This window comes from Calidris pugnax, unplaced genomic scaffold (assembly GCF_001431845.1).
Source record: "Calidris pugnax isolate Ruff unplaced genomic scaffold, ASM143184v1 scaffold14, whole genome shotgun sequence".
Taxonomy (NCBI): Eukaryota; Metazoa; Chordata; class Aves; order Charadriiformes; family Scolopacidae; genus Calidris; species Calidris pugnax.
Window position 1 is genome coordinate 12,548,374 of NW_015090793.1, and position 18,931 is coordinate 12,567,304.

The 18,931-nt window shown below is 50.3% G+C and overlaps 2 protein-coding genes across 8 annotated transcripts; both read right to left on the reverse strand.

The window, feature by feature from the left end:
• Nucleotides 1-352: 352 nt before the first annotated feature.
• Nucleotides 353-18,907, reverse strand: UBOX5 (U-box domain containing 5). 5 transcript variants are annotated; one of them, XR_001411258.1, is made up of 6 exons: nt 18,847-18,907; nt 8,701-8,797; nt 5,726-6,908; nt 2,766-2,927; nt 970-1,299; nt 353-697 (listed from the first exon to the last, which is right to left on the reverse strand). XR_001411258.1 is itself a non-coding variant. In XM_014935999.1 (5 exons), the coding sequence occupies exons 2-5, from the start codon at nt 8,752-8,754 to the stop codon at nt 1,088-1,090; spliced, it is 1,611 nt and encodes a 536-aa protein (XP_014791485.1). In that variant the 5' UTR covers nt 8,755-8,797; nt 18,847-18,907; the 3' UTR covers nt 353-1,087. The 5 variants fall into 5 exon arrangements, 4 of the variants coding, with proteins under 4 accessions (XP_014791485.1, XP_014791488.1, XP_014791487.1 ...); XM_014935999.1 differs by having other exon boundaries at nt 353-1,299; XM_014936002.1 differs by lacking the exon at nt 18,847-18,907 and adding an exon at nt 18,016-18,070 and having other exon boundaries at nt 353-1,299.
• Nucleotides 11,927-18,905, reverse strand: FASTKD5 (FAST kinase domains 5). Of its 3 annotated transcripts, none has more exons than XM_014935995.1 (2): nt 18,847-18,905; nt 11,927-14,473 (listed from the first exon to the last, which is right to left on the reverse strand). In XM_014935995.1, the coding sequence occupies exon 2, from the start codon at nt 14,433-14,435 to the stop codon at nt 11,964-11,966; it is 2,472 nt and encodes an 823-aa protein (XP_014791481.1). In that variant the 5' UTR covers nt 14,436-14,473; nt 18,847-18,905; the 3' UTR covers nt 11,927-11,963. The 3 variants fall into 3 exon arrangements, with proteins under 3 accessions (XP_014791481.1, XP_014791482.1, XP_014791484.1); XM_014935996.1 differs by lacking the exon at nt 18,847-18,905 and adding an exon at nt 18,016-18,119; XM_014935998.1 differs by lacking the exon at nt 18,847-18,905 and adding an exon at nt 17,802-17,820.
• Nucleotides 18,908-18,931: the final 24 nt, after the last annotated feature.

Genomic DNA, 18,931 nt, shown 5'->3' on the forward strand with positions numbered 1-18,931 from the left:
AAATTACCAATTAAGTGACAGCACCAGGGGGTTATACAGGTGACAAAACCCTCTGCTGTCACCTTACCCTCAACACGTCCAGGACACGCTGGAGACAGAATGTATCTGAGTGATTTTTCATTCTGGCTTTTTTCTGAACAGCTCTTTGAAGACCAGACCTCCTCGGGTTTAGGAATCTGAGTCTCAACCCTGTGATGGTCCACGCAGCTGCTGTGACAACTCCCCGAAAACCCACGGGTCTGCAGATCCTTTGTGTCAACTTGCTTAGCTTTTTCCAGCCCATTTATTCAGTACTCTGCAAAGAGATTCACTCCACGAAATCATTAAGGAGTACAATGAGACCAATTACGAGTCAGAAAGAGAACCCGACTTTAAACATAATTTTATTAAGGCTTAAATGTCTATCAGCCAGACGGGAGCTGGTCCAGTCACACAACACAACCCGAGAGTGACGTTTGGTGTAACGCGATGGCTTTTCTGCGGGAGCCCGTAGGAGCAGGATGCGATGGCTGCCGGTTACTCACGCACTGACCACGGCCTCTCTTCGTGACTCGCTGGACTCTGGGATGAAGGAGGTGCTCCTGCAGCACGGCCAGGGCACCGCGGGGAGCAGGGGAGTGAGGCGGGGAAGGGCAGACGTCAGGTAGCTTTGCATGTTCTCCATCACAGGGACTTCGCCTGGTCCACGGCCGAATGGCTGCTCGTCAAATATGTAAATGGTTTTAACTCACAGGGAAGCTAAACTCACAGTCCAAAAGGCACCTATGCTAAACCACGGAGCCACTGGGATGGTGGTAAGAGGGCAGGGGGGCGACAGGTGGAAATCAGTTCAGTATAAATACATATTCCTTGTTAAAGAAGCTATGGCTTTTATTATCCTTAGATCGCTCTGCTCTGGCGCGATGCTCTAACCCCCCCACCCCCCACTACTCTGTAAGCACAAGAAGACCAAGTCCTCTCCGCCCTTACGGGTGCTCATCTGGCAAGCTCTCCAAAGGCCTTCGTCCTCCTACGGATGGATACGGACACGGGGAACAGCAGCGGCTCCTTCTCCTCCTCCTCCCGGCAGGCTGCGGCAGCCGAGGTCTCAGAAGTGCACCCTCCTGATGTCCTGCGTGGTGGCCGCCCTCTTACAGCTCCCGCACAGTATGGACGACAGGGACTTCTGCTTCTCGGCCAAGCAGGGGCGGCACATGAGGTGGCCGCAGGAAAGCTGGTACACGGGCTCCGTTTTGAAATAAGAGGAGAAGGTTTTGCCGCAGGAAGCGCATCCTTGCGTCTGGCTGCTCCTGCCCTGCTCTGCAAAGGTGAGAGGAGAAGAGGCTCGGTTGGGGGGGTTGACAAGCCCACACCGTGTGACCCTTTGTGTGCCCAACCCTGCCTAGGAGCAGGGCCCCCCTTTCTGGGGGTGTATGGCACAGCCCGAGGCACTCATGGCTCAGGACCGTGGCCCCTGTTCTCCATCACTGCCCGAAGGGAAGGGAACGGCCTGGCTTCTGGGGCAGGTTGTGCTCAGAAGGGGTTGGATCACGTCAGCATTTGCACCATCAGGCTTTTAATTGAGGACAGATGACTACAAAGGGCTTTTCGCATTTACTGCGACTGAACCGGCCTCCCTTCTGCTTTTCCAATGAATGAAAATCACCAAATCCCAAGCGAAAGGCTGTAGGTATGGCTTTGCATTCCTGTCACACACCACCCATCAAGGGCTACTCAGTCAACTCTTAAACAGCAGCAATTTCAAAGGGGACAGGAAAAAGCTTAATAGCTTCATGTCACTGCGAAACAGCTAAAGCTATTCAGAGAGAGAGCCATTGGGAGCCACACAGCCCCAGCCCCTTCTCAGGGTCACTTGGTCCCCCTGAGCCCCCTCCTCTGCCACAAGCAGATTCTCGCTCAGGGGAGGAGGAGGAGGAGGAGGAGGAGGAAGGCAGCAACAGTTAGGGCACCAGCCTGGGGAGGGACGTATGAAGGTTCAATGATTCCCTGCACCCCAAAGAAATAATTTTGGGAATGCATATGCAGAGGGATTGGCATGTCCAGCTGGCAGTGGGGATGAAACCTGTGAGGACTCACCAGCCTGGTCTATGTATATCCAAAACTGATGGGATTCTGGGCACAGGCTTGGCTGGTGGGCCTGTGACCTTGCTACCACTACCTGCTGCTGTTTAAAGGTCAGCATTTGCAAGGTTTACACCTCTCCAGCTGCCTCTCCACACCAGACTCGTTCCCCGTCCACGTGGCAGCTCCCCGGCTTGCTCTGTGCGAGCCCCCCAGCCCAAACCATGGAGCTGCAGGAGCAACCCAAGCCCCAACGTGGGGTGAGCTCTCCATCTGCCTTGCCCTACCCTGCTCAGCGCAGCACAACACATTCCTTCTAAGACTCCCTACCCAGGGCCCTCCCGGGGCAGCACGGACAAGAACCAGCCACCACCACGGGGAATGGCAGCACCCGTGCTGAAGTCTGCCTTGACTGTGGACATGGACCACACACCTCACCTCCCAGGGGTCAGCAAGGTCTAAATCTGCCTCGCTGGGAGAATAAACCACTAAAACTGCTGAGATACTAAAGCAGTAATCAGGGGTTGTTACGTAAAGCTTGCTGGGAGACAATGTAATATTTTTATGTTGAATATATAACCTTTTGGGGTCTGAAGAGGTACAGAAAGATGCTGAGCAGCAGCAAAACCCTCCCTGGTAACCCAGTCCCAGTTCTCCTCTCCTGTCTCTCTCCCAGAGGTGAAGCAGGGGTGCCCGTTGCTTACCGAGGCCGGTGCCCACGCTCCAGGAGCTGCTGCAGCCCCCCTCGCTCTGTGCCTGCTGCTGGCTCCTCATCAGCTTGGCCGTAAACGAGGGCATGGAGCTGAGCGCCGAGTTCAAGGCAGTGTCCAAACTCTCCGACAGCTTTTGCTCGTGAGAGACCAGATCTGCAAGGAAAAGCACAAGCTGGAGAAGCGGACGCCAGGAAAAAGCAAGCTCTCAACACACAACAGAAATGCTGCTCTGCCCCTCAACCTTTGGGACAACACTCAGGATTTCAGGAGCTCCGCTACTTGTTTTGTCGAGAGGTCTCTTCCCCCCACCGAGGTGCCAGGATGGGGGTATGGTGCCTCATCTCCTTTGGGGCCTCAAGATGAAAAGCCCTAGGGACTACTGTCAGACACCCGTGTCATGCCCCAGAGCCAATGAACATTCAGGTGCTGGCCTTATACCTGCAGGTCCAAAAGAGGCCAAAATGCCAAATGATCCAGATGTTTCTGGATCATTTCTCTCCAAAACCTCAGGCAGCTCCCTCAGCCTGCTCCAAGGGTCCCAGCCCAGTGCTCCCAGGCTTGCTTTGTGCAGCTAACTGGGAACATTTACGTCACTGCCAAAATCTGGGCATTCTCTTTTTTCTCTCTGTCCTAGCTCTAAGTCAAGGGATAAAGCCAAAGGCACAGGGTTGGACCCTTCCCTGCAGTGTTCTGTCCAATGCCGAAGGCGTTAATTAAGACTATGCATTAAGAGAATGATGTCTGCATCACAAATTCTGTTAAACCCATCTCCCAGAGGAAGACCTTTGAATTAGCGCTGCACATTTGCTAAAGCAATCAAGGCTGATGAAATACTGAAGCATGAGCTTCCTGGGACGAGCACTGTGCTTTTTATTTATGTACAGGCACAGCTCCCACGGGAGCTCCCGGACCCCACAGGACTGTCCCTGCTCGTGTGGGGCGGGGGCACATCCCCAGCGGGCGCCGTTACACACCTCTGCAGTGAAAATAACTAGTGATTCCTCCTAAAACACGGAATGAGCTCTAGACTGGGATCTCAGAGCAGAAATGTGCAGTCTTGACTTCTTCCTACTCTTTCCCCTATCACTCAACATCAATTATTTTCAGCCAAGCCTTTAAAGAATTTGTTTAAAATCAAATGACCACATAAGTTTTTTCCTTGAAACGTTTTTGGACAATTTTGGGAGAAAGCTGATGGTAGAGAAAAGTACCAGCAGGCAGGAGTAGTGATGAGAAGCTGTGGGCCACATTTTGCTGTGTTACAGACAACTTGTTTAACAAACACAAGAAAACTCGACTTACCTGCCTAGAGAGACAGCCCTTACGTGACCAGAAGACACCTGTGCACCACGTATTTATACCATCCTACTCAGACCAGACTCCTTCCAACAGACAGCCTCAGACACTGCTGCTCTCTTCGAGCCCATCTGAGACTATTAAAGACATCTCCCTCCCTCCTCCCAGCTTACGTTCACCTTCCTCCTCCAGTGGGATTACGACCTAAAGCAGTAACTCAGTTTAACTGTAGAAAATATAAGTGTTGCTGTATGAAGTACAGATATATCCACGTAACAATTGCACTGACAGCAACCCCAAAACATTTCAGGAATTCCTGTGCCAACAAGGGAGAAAGCAAACACGGCAAAATAAATGCGGATTCAGGCAAAAGATCTAGTGTGGAGTCAAGAGGAGCAATTGCCCACAAGCCAAGCTCTTCAGCACAGACTGGAAGCTGAAGGTCGTAGTCATTAGAGAATAAACCACAAGAGGGAACAGATTTTGGGGAGAGAGGGTTGAGAGAGGTGGGTGACAGCACTCAGCTTTTCAGGGAATTTATCTCAGCACTGCAGGTCTGGACTGTTTTTCTGCCTCCTGGAGCTTAAGCCCAGCAACACTGCTCCCAGATCACTGAGAAAAGCAAAGACAAAAGGAAACCAGTGGCCATTTCCTTCCCCTGTAGGCACAAGTCACACCCCTTGTCTAATGTCTCTATCTGGTTTTCTGCTTTAGCCAACTGCAAACCCTGTGCAAGTCTCTCCCAGCCTGTGCTGTCTTCTCCTTCCTGCTCTGAAGGCAGCACTGCCTGCAATTCCCTTCCTGCTGTTTGTTCCCTGCCCTCACGCTGCTGCACTAAGATTGGTGTAGATGGGAGGCTGTGCAGGACACGCTGCCCAAACACAGTTGCTGCCACACCAAGAGCAGCCCTGTGAGAAGGTAAGCAGCCAGCATGTCCCGGGGACACAATCTCTGCAACGACGCTGAGCGTGCAAGGAACCACCTGCACCAAGAGCCCCACAGCCAGTGCCTGGCTAGGGAAATCCAGGAGCAGGATTAGTGTCCCATTCCCACTTTCCTCCCCACCTCACTCCTCGTGATAAGACCCACACCAACCAGACCTGGTGCCATCACTATCTATGATCCTATGCCATCACCTATGCCATCACCACCAAACATTTCCTTTCCTGCTGTTGCTTATTTTCTTGCTGATGCGAGAAGATACTGGATAGCTGGGAAAATAAATCACCCATGATAAAGAAACTTCAAACCAGCACACTGTGAGAAAAACACTGTCTCCACATGGACAGTGGCTTGAAAGCACAGAGAAGAAAAGAAATACAAACTGAAAGGGAAACTCGGTGATCTGAGCAAAGAAGAGGGCTGTGAAACAGGCTGCACAGGTAACACAATGGGAACGATGAGCCTAGAGATGAGAAAAAGTGAAACAGAATGGGAGCAAACACCATCCAGGATGGCAGGTTGTGCTGAGGAGAGGGGAGGTGAACAAGACGATGACCTGGACTTCCAAGACATCCATCAACAGCAAAATATAATGGCCTTAAAGCTTTCTAGAGGTGGGGCAGGAATCTGTATTGGAGTCTCCTGACTTGTAAACCTGGCCCCAGGCCGTCAAGACACCCAAGAAACACAAATGAATTAGGGAGCCATGATACCTGTCGAACAGTCCATGTGGATCAAATGCGAGTCATTGTCAGTTTTCATTTTTTTAGCACTGTTCTCTGAGGTAGACGTGACAAGTAAGTTTGTAGAAGAAAAATAGGGAGGCTGCACAGAGCTCTGATCCATACAGTCCATTTTCCTTTTCAGAGAAGACATTGTTATGGAAGAAGGTACGAGCATTTCTGAGGCGTGAGCCCTCCCGAGCAGGTTGGTGCCAGGGATGCTGTGCTGTAAGAGGAAGTGGTCTATCCTGGCCTTGAGGGTAGGGTGAGGTAGGGGCTGTGAGTGCTGGCTGAAGGCCACCCCAGTGAAAGGATCGCTGGGTACCCTGCCCCAAGACGCCTCACTCCGGTTGCATTTTTCCAGGGTAGTCTGGTCGATCACCTTGCCGGAGGGCAGGAGCATGGGGAAGGTCATTATCTCCAGAGTGATGGGGTCCAGGAATTCTTCGGGGATGTCTTGGACAACATCCACCAGCTTGTGCAGGGTCTGCTGCTCGCTGTCATTGGCACTGAAGGGCACGCAGTCGCTCTCCATCGGTGTCCAGAGTTCAGGCTTGAGGCTGCCAACGTCCTGGGTGAAGAACTGGGAGGCCACCTGAAAGACACCCTCAATCACCTCCTGTGGGCACGATTTGGCAGGCTGTGCCCACACCTCCAGCCTCTTAATGCAAGGCAGGCCGCCTCCGGCCACGTGGGTGATGCAGATCTTTAAGTGCGACACATTGCTCAGGGAGGCAGGCCCTTTGTTCCAGAGGTCTTGAGATGCAGAGCCAGGGTAGGAGAAGACATTTTCCATCTGATGGAAGGGAGGCCTCGGCTTGAAGCCTCTGTGGCCGAATGTCACTTTGCTTTGATTTTTCAAGACAGCTTTACCCACCAGTGTGAAAGTGTCTTTGTCTGACACAGGCTGACCGGCCAGACCTGAGAACTGACCCTCAGGGCTCTGCCAAGAGGTCTTATTGCATGAGGTAGAGGTGTAAACTTCGAGCCCAGAGAAGGTTTGGTATCCCCCAGATGAGACATCGATATTAATCCTGCAGATCTCAATGTTGAAAGGAAAAGAGATGGTGACATGGACTGGAGATTTGATAAAGTACTCGCTACGGAAACCACGATTTCTCCTGGCCAGGTCTTCGGAGATCAGATTCTCCACTTCGTAACCATCAGCAGAAATCTGTATTTCGAGAGAAAAATGGATTTAAATTGAAGCAAGAAAATAAAAGGAAACTAATTTCACAAGCACTTAGGTAGATTTGCAAGATGACATCAACTAGGAATCACAGCTGTGGTTTCACATGCAGCTGAGACAACACAGGAGATCTCTGCTGCTGAGGCAGAGCAGACCCACTCTCACCCTCCTCCAGCCACACGGTCCCATCCACTCTTATCTGCATCCTGTTACCTGGCCATCTGCAGAGCTGATTTAGCCTGCTAAAGGAGTGGAAAATTATGGAGGGTTTGTGTTTTGGCTGGGTCAGTGAACTAAATCAAGTGGGAGAGTGTGGCTGGGAGCAGAGCATGTGGGGGGGGGGGAGACAGGAGCCTTCTCTTTCAACAGAGGCGAAATATCATGTCAGCCTGTCCTGCCATGTGGAGATGTAGTCTGAATCACCCAGGTGAAGGATCTGAGAGAAAGATCCCTCTAACCAGGCTGGGTCTCACCCTTTGTCTCCTAGGACATGCCATCTCACCCTGTGATCTGCTCCTGGACAGACTGGCTCTACGCATTCCCTTTCCTGGAAGCCCTGAGGCCTAAAAAGTCTGCAGCACTTGCTAAATGAATAGATAACAGCAAGGAATATCTACTTATTCCATCTGCTTATTACGGTCACTCCTCACCCTCCTGATCATCACACAAAACCTTGGCAGCACGGCTGGGTCTCTGAACACACCGCCTGTATTGCTATTTTTACACAACAATACTGAAAAATCCAAGGCTGTCTTGGATTTTGGAGTGTGAGCTGGTGGGGAGACTTAAAATTAAAAAACAGCTTTGAATTAAAACTGAGTTAGTTTCTAAGAGATTCTGATGATGCTGGTGAAAATGTAACTACTTGTAGAGCACATTTAAGTTCAGCAAACCTTGTCAAGAGCTGCATATTCTACTAGACAAAGGGAAAACTGAAATATTGCAGGTAAAAAGGTATCTCAAGTCAAAACATGCACACCTGTGAGCATGTAACATTGTTTTGTTTCGAGATCCTGCAAAATTAAGGCTTTTCTCCTCTAGCACTTAGTGTGTGCCACATCCGAGCTGTCACATGAGGTTACACAGTGTTCTAACACTACCTAGCAGAGACTGACCAAAGCATAGACAGGATAAATGAAATTTTGAACAGTAACTCGTGGGGAATCTCTCAATACTGATTTTGCAAAGTACTAAGCCTTCAGCTCCACTTTATCTTTTTGTGAGCTGCAGAGCCCACACACCCAGATGGTTCTCTTGGTCACATCAGTGACTCTCAAGTCCAAATCACAAAAGGGGAAGGGGATCCAGGAGCCCAGATTCCGAAGACGAGTTCACAAAACCTCCTTGCTGGGCATGACAGGATACTGGTAAGCTTGGAAGAGAAAGCCGTGGGCAAACCTACCCAAATCACAACCCTCCCACATCACTGGAACATGATTTCAACTAACAAAAATGTCCTTGGCTTTGCAGAGAAAAAGCCTCCCCTTTACCTGCATCTGTCCTCAGTGCTTCTGCTGCCAGTGGACATACGCAGCCTCCCAGGTTAAAATCCCTCCCTGAACCAGCCAGACCACACAAAATGACAGGAGTTTGCTGTGAGATGCCTTTGCTTTGTTTTCTCAGGCAAGCCTGGCATGGCCAGCCAAAAATCAGTCTTCCAGAAACACTGCTAATTATCACAGAGCAGCAGCAAACAAGCCCTCCCCAGCCCCAACCAGTCCAGCATGCCACCCTCCATCCCTCCAGCTCCCTGCCTCTGCCCCCATCATTATTTTACCTTGTTGCAGTGAATTCTAGGCTTGAACTGTGGGAGACAGACGTTTATTACCATCTTGGCAGTTGGAGACAGCTCACTTTCTGAGCATCAGATTCAGCTTGTAAAAAAAAAACAAAAGGCAAAATAAAGACAATGAACACCAGTGAAGACTGAAAGGGTCGCATGTTTTGGAGCCTGTATGCATTACAAGCTCAGTAGTTCCTAAAATGGAACTCAGATCTGAGTCCAGGAGGTAAAGACAATATAAATCCCAATGACTGCGGTGGACAGTTGGGACTGAGAGAAAAAACCGCATTAATATTAATTAGTGAAGCCCTGAACAAACATCAAAGAGAAAACAGGTATTTTAACTAAGAAGTCTTACCTATGGATACACTAGCAATTAGGTCTGAGAGTTTATCAAAGATGCAGGAGGTTTTATAGATACAGTAAAGCATCAGAGTATCACATGAGGTTGTCAAAGGAATCGGTGTGAGGACACGGGATGCTCTGGGATCCAACTGGGATCCAACTGGGGTACTCAGCACTGCAGACCCCCGTGGCTCCAAGGTGGAAAAAGCCAGGGCCCATCCCCACCGTGTGGCCTTGAGCTGCCTGTTTTTCGTCCGCGTGCCTGGTTCCCCACACACACTGGGTCAACCTACTGCCTTCAGCAGCTTGAGGCAGGACCTGCCTGAGCTCTTGGACAACACCCAACATGACCAGCTTAGATGGGGCCTCTCAAGACAAGGGTACCAGTCAGCACTAACATGTCGCTGCCACAAAGAGAAACGTTTCTTGAGGGCTTCAGGAGCCTCAGATGTAAGCTAAGATTAAATACAAATATTAATAATTGGTATTTAATAGCTCCAAGGGAGCAGAGGGCATTTAACAGCCCTAACACCGACCCAGATGATTTTTCTGACAATGTTCATTAAAGAAACTCAAGTGAACGCACCTTCTTTTCCATTGAAAAAAAATATGACTCAAATTGGTTGTATCAGATGCCTTTTAAGAATGAAATTATCTGTGAGGTAAGAGTTTTAACCTTACATTAACCTTAGTTTTAATATGTCATCGCCTTGGGCAGCCTTGCAAATCGGGAACCCACCGCCGGCTTCAAGAACAAGCAGCCCTTTAATGATTTTCAACTGGAGCTGTTAGTTCAGCCAAAATGAAATTGGCCTTCTGGGGGCACGTCAGTCCGGCTGCTGAAACGCGGAGCGTTAACGAGCTCGTTCCGCCCGCCTGCGAAGCGGGGGGGTGCAGCCCGCTCTGCTGCCATCCAGAGCAACAGCCTGAAAAGAGAAATGCAGTATCCAAGGTACCAATGCCACACGTTAAAATCACCACAACAGAAGCCAAGCGTGCAGAGAACAGAGCCTGGAGGTTACAACGCCAGTGCTTGATCAAAGCAGGTGTGAACCCAAGGAGAGCTGCAGTGGGCCAGATGAGCACTTTTAGCCCAGTATTTGGTCTGACAGCCATCAGGAACGATTCCTGCTCCTCAACAGGGAACACAGGAACAGGGCAAGCTCAAACCAACTCTCCTCCAGCACTACTTTCTTGGCTTTCTGAGCCTGAGAGGCTTTGAGCACAGGGCTGTCAGTGAGGAACTGTTCAAACAGGCTTCTGAACTGGTCTGACTTTTGGCACCCACATCTTGTGGGAGTAAGACTGTCGGTTTAACTACAGGCTGTGTGACAAAAACTACACATTTTGGTTTGTTTTGAACCTGTTGCCTGGTAAATCAGCTTGGTCGTCAGTGCGGGTATTACGAAAAATGGCAAATCAACTCTCTCTGCTCCTTTTCTTGGAATGACTCAAGATTTGCCCTCTGATCTATTTATCCTCGCGTCTCTTTCCTGGGCTAAAGACTTCTCCATTCCCATCTGACCAGAGTGGTGCATTTGCATTTAGCAAATCTCAGTGAGACCTTCTCTGAACGACGGTGAGCAGGAAGAGGCACCTTCACCTCAGCACCCCTACAAACTCAGGTTTGCAGAACTCACTTCTCATGAGCTGCTGTCTACTGAGATCTTGCCTACGGCGGATGCCAAATTCTCCCGTGGACCTTGTGGTCGTGCAGCCTCCTCTTTCGCAGTGCTGCCTTGTGACAGGCAAATCATGGATGGGTGCAAGCCATTCCTCAGGAAAAACTCACAGCTTCTTCTAAGTCTAAGGCTGTTATGGAGGTTGCGTCCTAAATCTTCATCCTTTTCTACCATGTTTTTAATAACCTGTGCAATTAGCTCTGGTCAATTACAAACAATTTATTATCTCACTAAACTTGCGCTGTCTTTCAATTCAGTCACTCCTTGTTCTGCGGCACGAGGAGCTATGTATGTATATATTGGTATATTTTATGGGATTTTCTCCTACCTGTTTGTGACCCTGACAGACTTAACAGCTCAAGGTTCAACATCTCAGTAAGAAAACGTGTTATTCTGCATGTCCAAGTCACTGCTCTTTCCTCTTCTGAAAAGCTCTCCTGCACTCTTGCTTCACAGCAAGAGCTGGTCACCGAGTTGCTTTTACCCACAGCTGGTTTTTTCACTTTCCATGAAGACGCAACTCAGAAGACAGACAGTGGGGATGAAGGGAGATTAAATGAAAAAACGGAATGAGATTGGGTCTAAGCTTTGGTGTAAAGAAGGAAAGCGAGAACTGGCTGGATCCACAGTGATAAGAAAGTAAAGGGTCTGGCTGAGACCTCTCTGCCAGGCATTGCCGAGAGCTGAGCACAAAATTAATGTCTCAGGGTCAGAGCATCCTAACCCTCAGCCCCAGCTTCCATCTCACCATCCAGCTTTTGTGATCTCTCCTGCTCATACACAGCTCCAAAAGGAGAAACCCAGACTGCGTGCCCACCAGCCTGACCTCAACAGTGATGGAAACAGCAAGGAAACACCTCTGTGTGTTGCTGGCACCCAGGTCAGCTTCATGACTAAAACCCGTCCCAATTCTCTCCCAGATATCACTGTTCTGCTCTCACACTGTCACCAAATCCATCCACTTTCATTTAAGGCGGAGAAAAAAGTAATCACAGAGAAAAATGAATAGGACAGGAGTTTTTATTTGTCATGGAAGCATTTGAGGATCTACGTACCAAAGGAGAGCATGGGACACGACTGTCAGCAGAGCAGAATTGACTAACATAGCAAAACAGCCTGAGCACACAGAGCACCTGCCAAAAACTTCACCAACACTCTGAGACCGTCTTAATCGGAAAGAGAGATGCATATGGGAGGCTGCATCAGCCTCTGAGCAAGCACTACACCCAACTAGCCAGCCCTGCTAAGCAGCGCCGGGTCGAATACTTTGTAATGGAGGTAGCTCAGTTTCTCCAAACGTGTGCGTTTGAGCAGAGGAAACCATTCCCAGAAGGGAAGCTCAACCACCACATACCCCAGCTGCCGCAGCTGCCGCCGTTTCAGGCAGTGCAGCCCCAAGAGCCGCTTGGAGCAGTAGCAGTAGTGATTTCGGTTGGACACCTGAATAGCCAGCTTCACCCCCTGAGGCTGCCCACTCAGCGTAAGAGATGGGGCGGCTTCAAGACAGCGCCCCAATTTAGGCTCAACTTGCAATCTGGCATCTGCTATAAGAGCTCCACCTGAAAGCACAGCATGATCCCCTGCGCGTGGGGTTTGTACTTCTCCTCTCTCCTGACCCAGAGTCCTGGCTTCACTTTCCAGTTCCACAGGAGATTGGTTATTAGATCTGCCTTTTATAAGCTGAGTCATTAGGTCATCTGTTAGACTAACTCCAATGTCTTTTAGTTTCTTATCTGCAACAGAGTCTTTTAAGTTGAAAGGGATGGGACGCCCATCCATGGCCAAATGAACCTCCAGATCACTCGACCTCGTGTGAGGCAGGATCATGTGGCTCTTCACATACTTGGGGCCACCTAACATGCTCTCGAGAAGAGATGCGGCTTCCATAATTTCAGGCCTGACATAGATTTCCTGCTCTGCAAAATTCAAAATCATCTCGGTAACCTCTTCATAAAACTGAGGTGGAAGGCGATTCCCTTGGTAGCTTGGGCACTCAATTTCAACACTCTTGCCAAGGGTGAACAGGTCCTTTTTGAGCTCATATTTACTACTTCTTGTTTTCTGGACAAACTCATGCCTCAAAGCATAGTCTATCAGCTCCTCTGGGAAGCGTTTGACAAATGCCAGGCCAAGCAAACCAGTAAGGAGATGCTCTGGGAACTTCCTAAATTCATGGAGTTTTCTATGCATCTGCTGTATCAGGCTGGAGTAAAACTCTTCCTCGTTTGGAGGTTCATAGTCCAGGCATCCAAATGACCACAAGAACTTGGCAGCATCTTTGCTTCGGCAGTAAGTCACCTTAGAAGGCAAAGACATGGCTACAGCAGCCATAATGCCTTCGTCAAAGTAGTGTAGGGATGAACAGGTAAGAGTGATGTGCATGATGCCTTGGATGTTTATTGCAGGAATCCGAGCGGGAATAACCTTCCCAAGTTCCTTCATGACAGGTAAGTGGTCCATGCGAGCATAGCGAAGCATTTTAAGCACGTTCACCAAAGCATAAGTGCTCATGTCCTCCATCTGCAGGGAGACTCTGTCTCCAATTTTTCTCATGACGTGGTCAGAGATACCACTGAGGGACTTGAAGAGCCCTAAGCAGATAGCACCCATCTCCTCCATGGTGAAGGAGTCCAAGTACTTCAAAATCATGCTCTCTATCTTCCACGTCAAGTCCGCGGGTGACCTCCGGCCTTCACCTATGATATAAACCAGCTGAACAAACTGGGGCAAAGTGAGGTCTTTCCAGTGCATGTTGGCATAGCTGAACAAAATGCTCAGGTAGGAAGGCACACTACGGTCCAGACAGCGCCAGTAATCAGCCACCAGCAGCAGCTGGTCCAGGTTCATGTCCCACACCCGCCTGCAGAATTCGTTCTCGCAGGCGTTCAGCAGAGGGTGGGTGGATGGAACAGCCAAACGAACACAAGCCTTCAAAATATTGATGAGATCTGAAGTACTGAACAACCTGATGCTTTTGACAGCCCAGCGACACAGTATATTAAACCTGATTTCGGACACCAACGCTGCACGTTTTTCCACTGGCAAACGACTCAGTTTGCAAAAATAATCTGTGATAGTTCCTGGGCTCTGGCTGCCCTTCCACATGGCCACACTGTGCAAAATCAAGTCACCTTCTTCTAAAGGAAGGGCCTCTATCAGCTCAAACCTGTCATAGCTGAGAGATCTGTATTCAGGTCTCCCCTTCTGAAACATGCGAGGGTCCTCCTTGGAGTCATGCATCTCTTTTTTATCCTTTTCTGCTTCCTCCTTGGTTTGTGCCGCAGAGAGCTGTGCTGAGATGGTTTGCTCGAGGAGCGGTCTGGGCTTGGGCTTTGGCAGGGCATTTCTGACGGGTGGCAAAGCTTGAGAAGAGGTGGTACTGACTGTATGCTGAACCTGTGAGGTGCCAGGGCTGGTGAAAGTGTCACCGAGAGCCTGGCCACTGCTCCTAGCAGCGTGCTGCTGGGAGGCAGCTCTGCTTTTGGCATAGGCAGATGGATTGTACGATACTCTGTAGTCCAGTGGATTCAGCAACTGGATTGTAGCCGCAGATTCGGTTCCAGTGTTGGCTGTTTCTGGGTTCTCTTCCTTTTTGTGCTTACTTTTGTTGCTTCCGCTCTCGGCCTTGCACTTGGCTGTAGTCGAAAAGGCAGTCACCCTGCTCAGCCTTGGAAATCTTCGGCATATTAGCACTGTAGCCATGGATCACAATTTACTGGGGTCAGAATTGCTTCCAGGTACTGAAAAAAGGGCAGACGAAGAATGAGTGGCTTCCACCTAACACGAAGTACTTTTTAAACTATCCTTTATGCTACCGAAGTGAGGCGATGCCAGCGTTTCCCTTAGCCAGGGCAGCTGCTTCCCTGCAAAGCCGTAAGGCAGCCGCCATCCAACATCACCTCATGCAAAAACGGTCCAAGACAAGCACCCAGGTGACCTCACACACCCAAAGTTGGGGTACACGGCAGTCGGGTATTACCTGCTACTCAGTAGCTACAAGTAACCTGGCAGAGACTGTGGCAGTTAAGGAGAAAGCCATCTCTTAAAAAGAGACCCAAACTGTCTTTCTTTCATTCTAAACAGTGAAAACATAGTTTTGCAGTAGAGCTGAGCTTCAACAGACTTTCTGTATTCAAACAGTGCATTCTGCTACTTCGGTCACCACAGTCTGAAATACCAACCATCACCAGAGAAGTGGTCAAAATATGCAGGGTGCTGCACTGCTCTTTACATCTGGAGACAGTATGTGGAGGCTGTGAGCAAAGCCTCTGCAAAACCAATCCAGAGAGTGAAAGCTGGCCCAGAACCTGCAGATGAAGATTAGCTGAAAGGAGAAATGTGGTCCCAGAACAAAGTTGGGGAAGAGTACGGCAGACGTAACACAAATCGTTATAAGATGCTACACCCTGAGTTGAGAACCAGAGGGAATAGCGCTCTACACTTCAGACTTGGGAGCGTTGCCCATAGTTTTAGGGTACAGAACGCTTAAAAATGCCAGGTACCTTCCTAACTCCTGCCTAAACCAGCTACAGCACAGGGCGTGAGGATGAGAAATCTGTCAGGAGTTAAGCTGTGCACTGCCAGCCTGCACAAGCTGCCAAGCGAGCCTGTTTACGATGATTCAGATGCCAATTAAAAAAAAAGCACCAGGTCAGCGCTCTGTGTAACACACCCTTATCCCACCACACGTGGCGAACTCCAAAAATGCATTAGACCAGGCATTTTCAACTTCTTTAAAATCCCTTGCGCTCTCATTACCACAGGGTGCCGAGCAATCAGGAAAGCTGAAGCCTGGCAGTGACACTGCAACAGTGATTCGCATTCGCTTCTGTGCTCCCCACATGGGGGAAATAAATCCTTTACGGGCATCCCTCTGAGCTCTGCTTATACTTGATTAGGGCTAGATCAAGATGTTGAATCAGTGCAGGCAGACTCAGCTTTGCAGCAATAAAATGGATACCTTGGGGGAAGAAGAGGTGGGGAGAATGCTCTGGGTTTGGTCTATCTGAGTAGGAGAGGGCTGCAGTGGGATGGGGAATCACAACTAGCTCTGGCTAAACATAAATTGGATTTTTTGTTGAGTACAAGAATCCCCACGACTCCCATTACCAATTAGATGATCCATTCCTGCCTCGCAACAGCCAAGCATCAGCTCCTCCCAAGGACGGGTGAGATGGAAAGGGAGGGTAAGGGAAGAGGGAGGAAGGATGAGGAGAGATGAAGTGATGGTCTTTGCTTCCTCTTGGTACAGATGTGGGGTGCTGCCTGCTGAGGGGAAGGCTGCGCCTGCAGCAGCCTCAGCTGCCTCTTGTGCGCCCTGAACCTCCCCACAGCAGCAAAAGCAGTAACAGGAGCAGGGAGGCAGGAGAGAGGTCTCTGATGTGGCACAGGCACAAGCAACCTGCTGCTCTCTGCAGGCCATTCTCTCCCCAGGTGGCTTTACCTTTGCCGTGCTGGGGCTTGGCTTCTGTCTGAGGACAGCATCTCAGAGCAGAGCTGGCAGGGGAGCGCTCCCAATTTGCTCCAGTGCAAAGTCAAGTGGCTCAATTCAGCCCTTTGGGATCAACTGTGTTGACTCACAGAGCCCTCGCATCCTCTGCTCCTGGGGGCAGTAACCACCAGCTGGCAGGCGAGGAGAAGCTGCTGGAGCAGTAACCTCAGCCACCCCGGCAAGAAAGGGGGAAAAAAGCAACCTGGCTGGAGAACAGGAGGCTCGGTGGGGAAAAGAGGGAAGGCAAGCTGAAAGGAAGATTTCCGGAGACAGCCACGCAAGGAGGAGTGCACAAGAGGCCAACACATTTGTAAGAAGAGTAGTAAAAGGCTGATAAATACTGGGAGACTCTCATTAGCCACTAAGCTTGCAGGGCACCTTATCTGTATCTGGTGCAGCCCTCTGGTGCAGACCAGGCTCTACTCCACAGACCCCAGGCAGAGCCCAGGCACTGCCAACCTTACAGCTGCACTAATCCCTGCCAACCAGGCAGCTACAAGGCTGTAACCATCCCCTTCCCACAAGAGGAATCAAATCATGTCAGGCAGGAGAGACTCCACCCCTTCCCTACCACTGACCATTTTGTGAGTGGGAAAGAAAAAGCTCCCCAAGAACCTGGACAACAAAACCCAAGCCAAGAGCTGTGATGCTACAGCACAGCCCAGGCCTCACAAAGCTGTCACCAGCAGCAGCAGGAGCTGGATTTCAAAGCTCTCCTGTTTAGCACATGGAAACGTGTGATGAAAATATAATTTCTGGCTTTACTGGCTGTGATGTCCAGCCTGAGCTGACCACGAGTGATAGATGCCATCGCCGTGTGGCTGGAGACAGGCAGCTGTGAAGTGGGCAAGGCTCAGATCTGCACCGGGGCTGGGGGAAGGAGATCCCATCCCCTCTTCTAGCACCTCACAGAGCTTGTCCTGGAGGACACTCAGAGGGCCTGGCTCAAGCTGCAAAAATGACCTAGGATAAGAGAAGGTTTATCCTACCTAGGCTTTCTGACAGACTTTCTTGTCTGATTCTATTTTGTATGTCCTCTATCTATTTTTCTGTTTTGAGAGACAGGAAAGCACTATAGAGAAACATGTCATTTATTTTAAACAAGTCCTATTTTCTGTGGCAAGGTGATGCTACCTATGAAATTCAGCACTCTGCTGTTACCAGAAACACCCCTCTCAGTGAGGACAGCCCCTCTTCAGGACAAAGAACCAAAGTCACAGCATTTGCACACTGAAGGCTCCAAAGGCGAATGTCGTGTGCTGCTAAGGAAACCATCCACACAGTTTAGTGTTAAGCTATGATGCATTTGGGAAGCTATTCAGTAAAGAGAGTCTTTCTCTCCTCCCTTGCTCCAAATCCAGCAAAAAAAGAGAATACCACAAGCAAGGGAGTCAGGTCAGGCTGGCTTGAGGTACTTCAAGCACCTTTGAAAGAAACAACAGACTGGGTGCCAGTGGCCTTTTGCTCATAACTTTCACCCACCCACAACCTAAATCTTTATGTTCTTCTAAATTTCTACAGCATTTCTCTTCCAACTCAACCTACACTTCTCCTCGATTTTCCTCTCTTTTTCTTACCCTGATTAATCAGCTCTCCTTCCTCCTCCCACTGCTTTTCTCTCCTTGTTCAAACACAGCCAAACGCCTTCCCACCTCTGGGCAAGAAAATTCACTTCCAGTGACTCCAAAAAGCCACTCAGAAAGCAAATTTTGGAGCTGGGCCTTGCAGGCTGCGAATGCACTTTGTGAAGGTCTTCTGGGATAGAAACATCTGTGTGTGTGTCACACTTACAGTTGAGTTCTTGGCCAAGACCACAACTGCACAGCTGAGCGTTAGCTGAACACCAGGGAAAACAACATTCCTGGAGGGATGCCACCCGCCTCGGAGTAACAGCTCTGTGAAAAGGGATACAGGTGCACTCTAAAATGTTGTCCGTGCTTTTTGTCTCTCTAAAACATGCAAAGGGGCTTTCAGTAGTGCCAGAAAACCCTCAGAGGATCCACGCTGGGAGACCACCCACTGCTGCGGCGCACTGCCCTGCCCCACGCTTCCCAGCACCACTGACAGCAAAAGGGCAGAGGGGGCACCTCCTCGGTAGGCGGGAGGCATTTCAGATCCGAGCAATGAAATGCTGGGCATAAAACGGCTCGTTTTGGCCAAAAGCGTACAGTTAACACCTGCACCCGGGCTGAAGAGAAAAATAACCAGAAAAGATTTTTTTTTTTTTTTATCCCCCAACAGATTACTACGTCAGAATGCAAAACCGCCACCTGTTTGTGCCTCTTCCCCCCTCACACACCTCAGAGGGCACAGGCACAACGAGGGGCTCGGCCACCCCGGGGCAGAGCAGGCGGCAGGCCCGGTCCCGGCGGACACCGCTGGAAACCCGAGCCCCACTACTTACCCGTGTGGCTGTACCTACGTATATACCATATATCCATACCCACGGGCACCAGGGGCAGCGCAGCCCCCGCCGCTGCTGCCCCCGGGCAGGCCGGGGGGGTCCCGCGCATGCGCCTGTGCCCCCGCCCCGGCCTGAGGGGCCGGGAAGGGGATGGGGACAGGAGGTGGAGGGAAGAGGGGAAGGAGACGCGTCGGCCCGCGCTGCCCGTTCGCACTCACCGGGGCCCGGCGCCCGCCGCCGGCTGTGGCCCTGCCGCCCGCCAGCCCCTCCGCCCGGCCTCCTCCGTCGCCTCCCGCCGCTTCC

Excerpts from the sequence above, each read along its gene's own strand:
- UBOX5 (XM_014935999.1), bottom strand. The coding sequence starts at position 8,754 with ATGGTAATAAACGTCTGTCTCCCACAGTTCAAGCCTAGAATTCACTGC. Across the intron at positions 2,928-5,725 it reads CCACATGGACTGTTCGACAG|ATCTGGTCTCTCACGAGCAA; the intron begins GTATCATGGCTC and ends TTTTCCTTGCAG. Across the intron at positions 1,300-2,765 it reads GAGCGTGGGCACCGGCCTCG|AGCAGGGCAGGAGCAGCCAG; the intron begins GTAAGCAACGGG and ends TCACCTTTGCAG.
- FASTKD5 (XM_014935995.1), bottom strand. The coding sequence starts at position 14,435 with ATGGCTACAGTGCTAATATGCCGAAGATTTCCAAGGCTGAGCAGGGTG.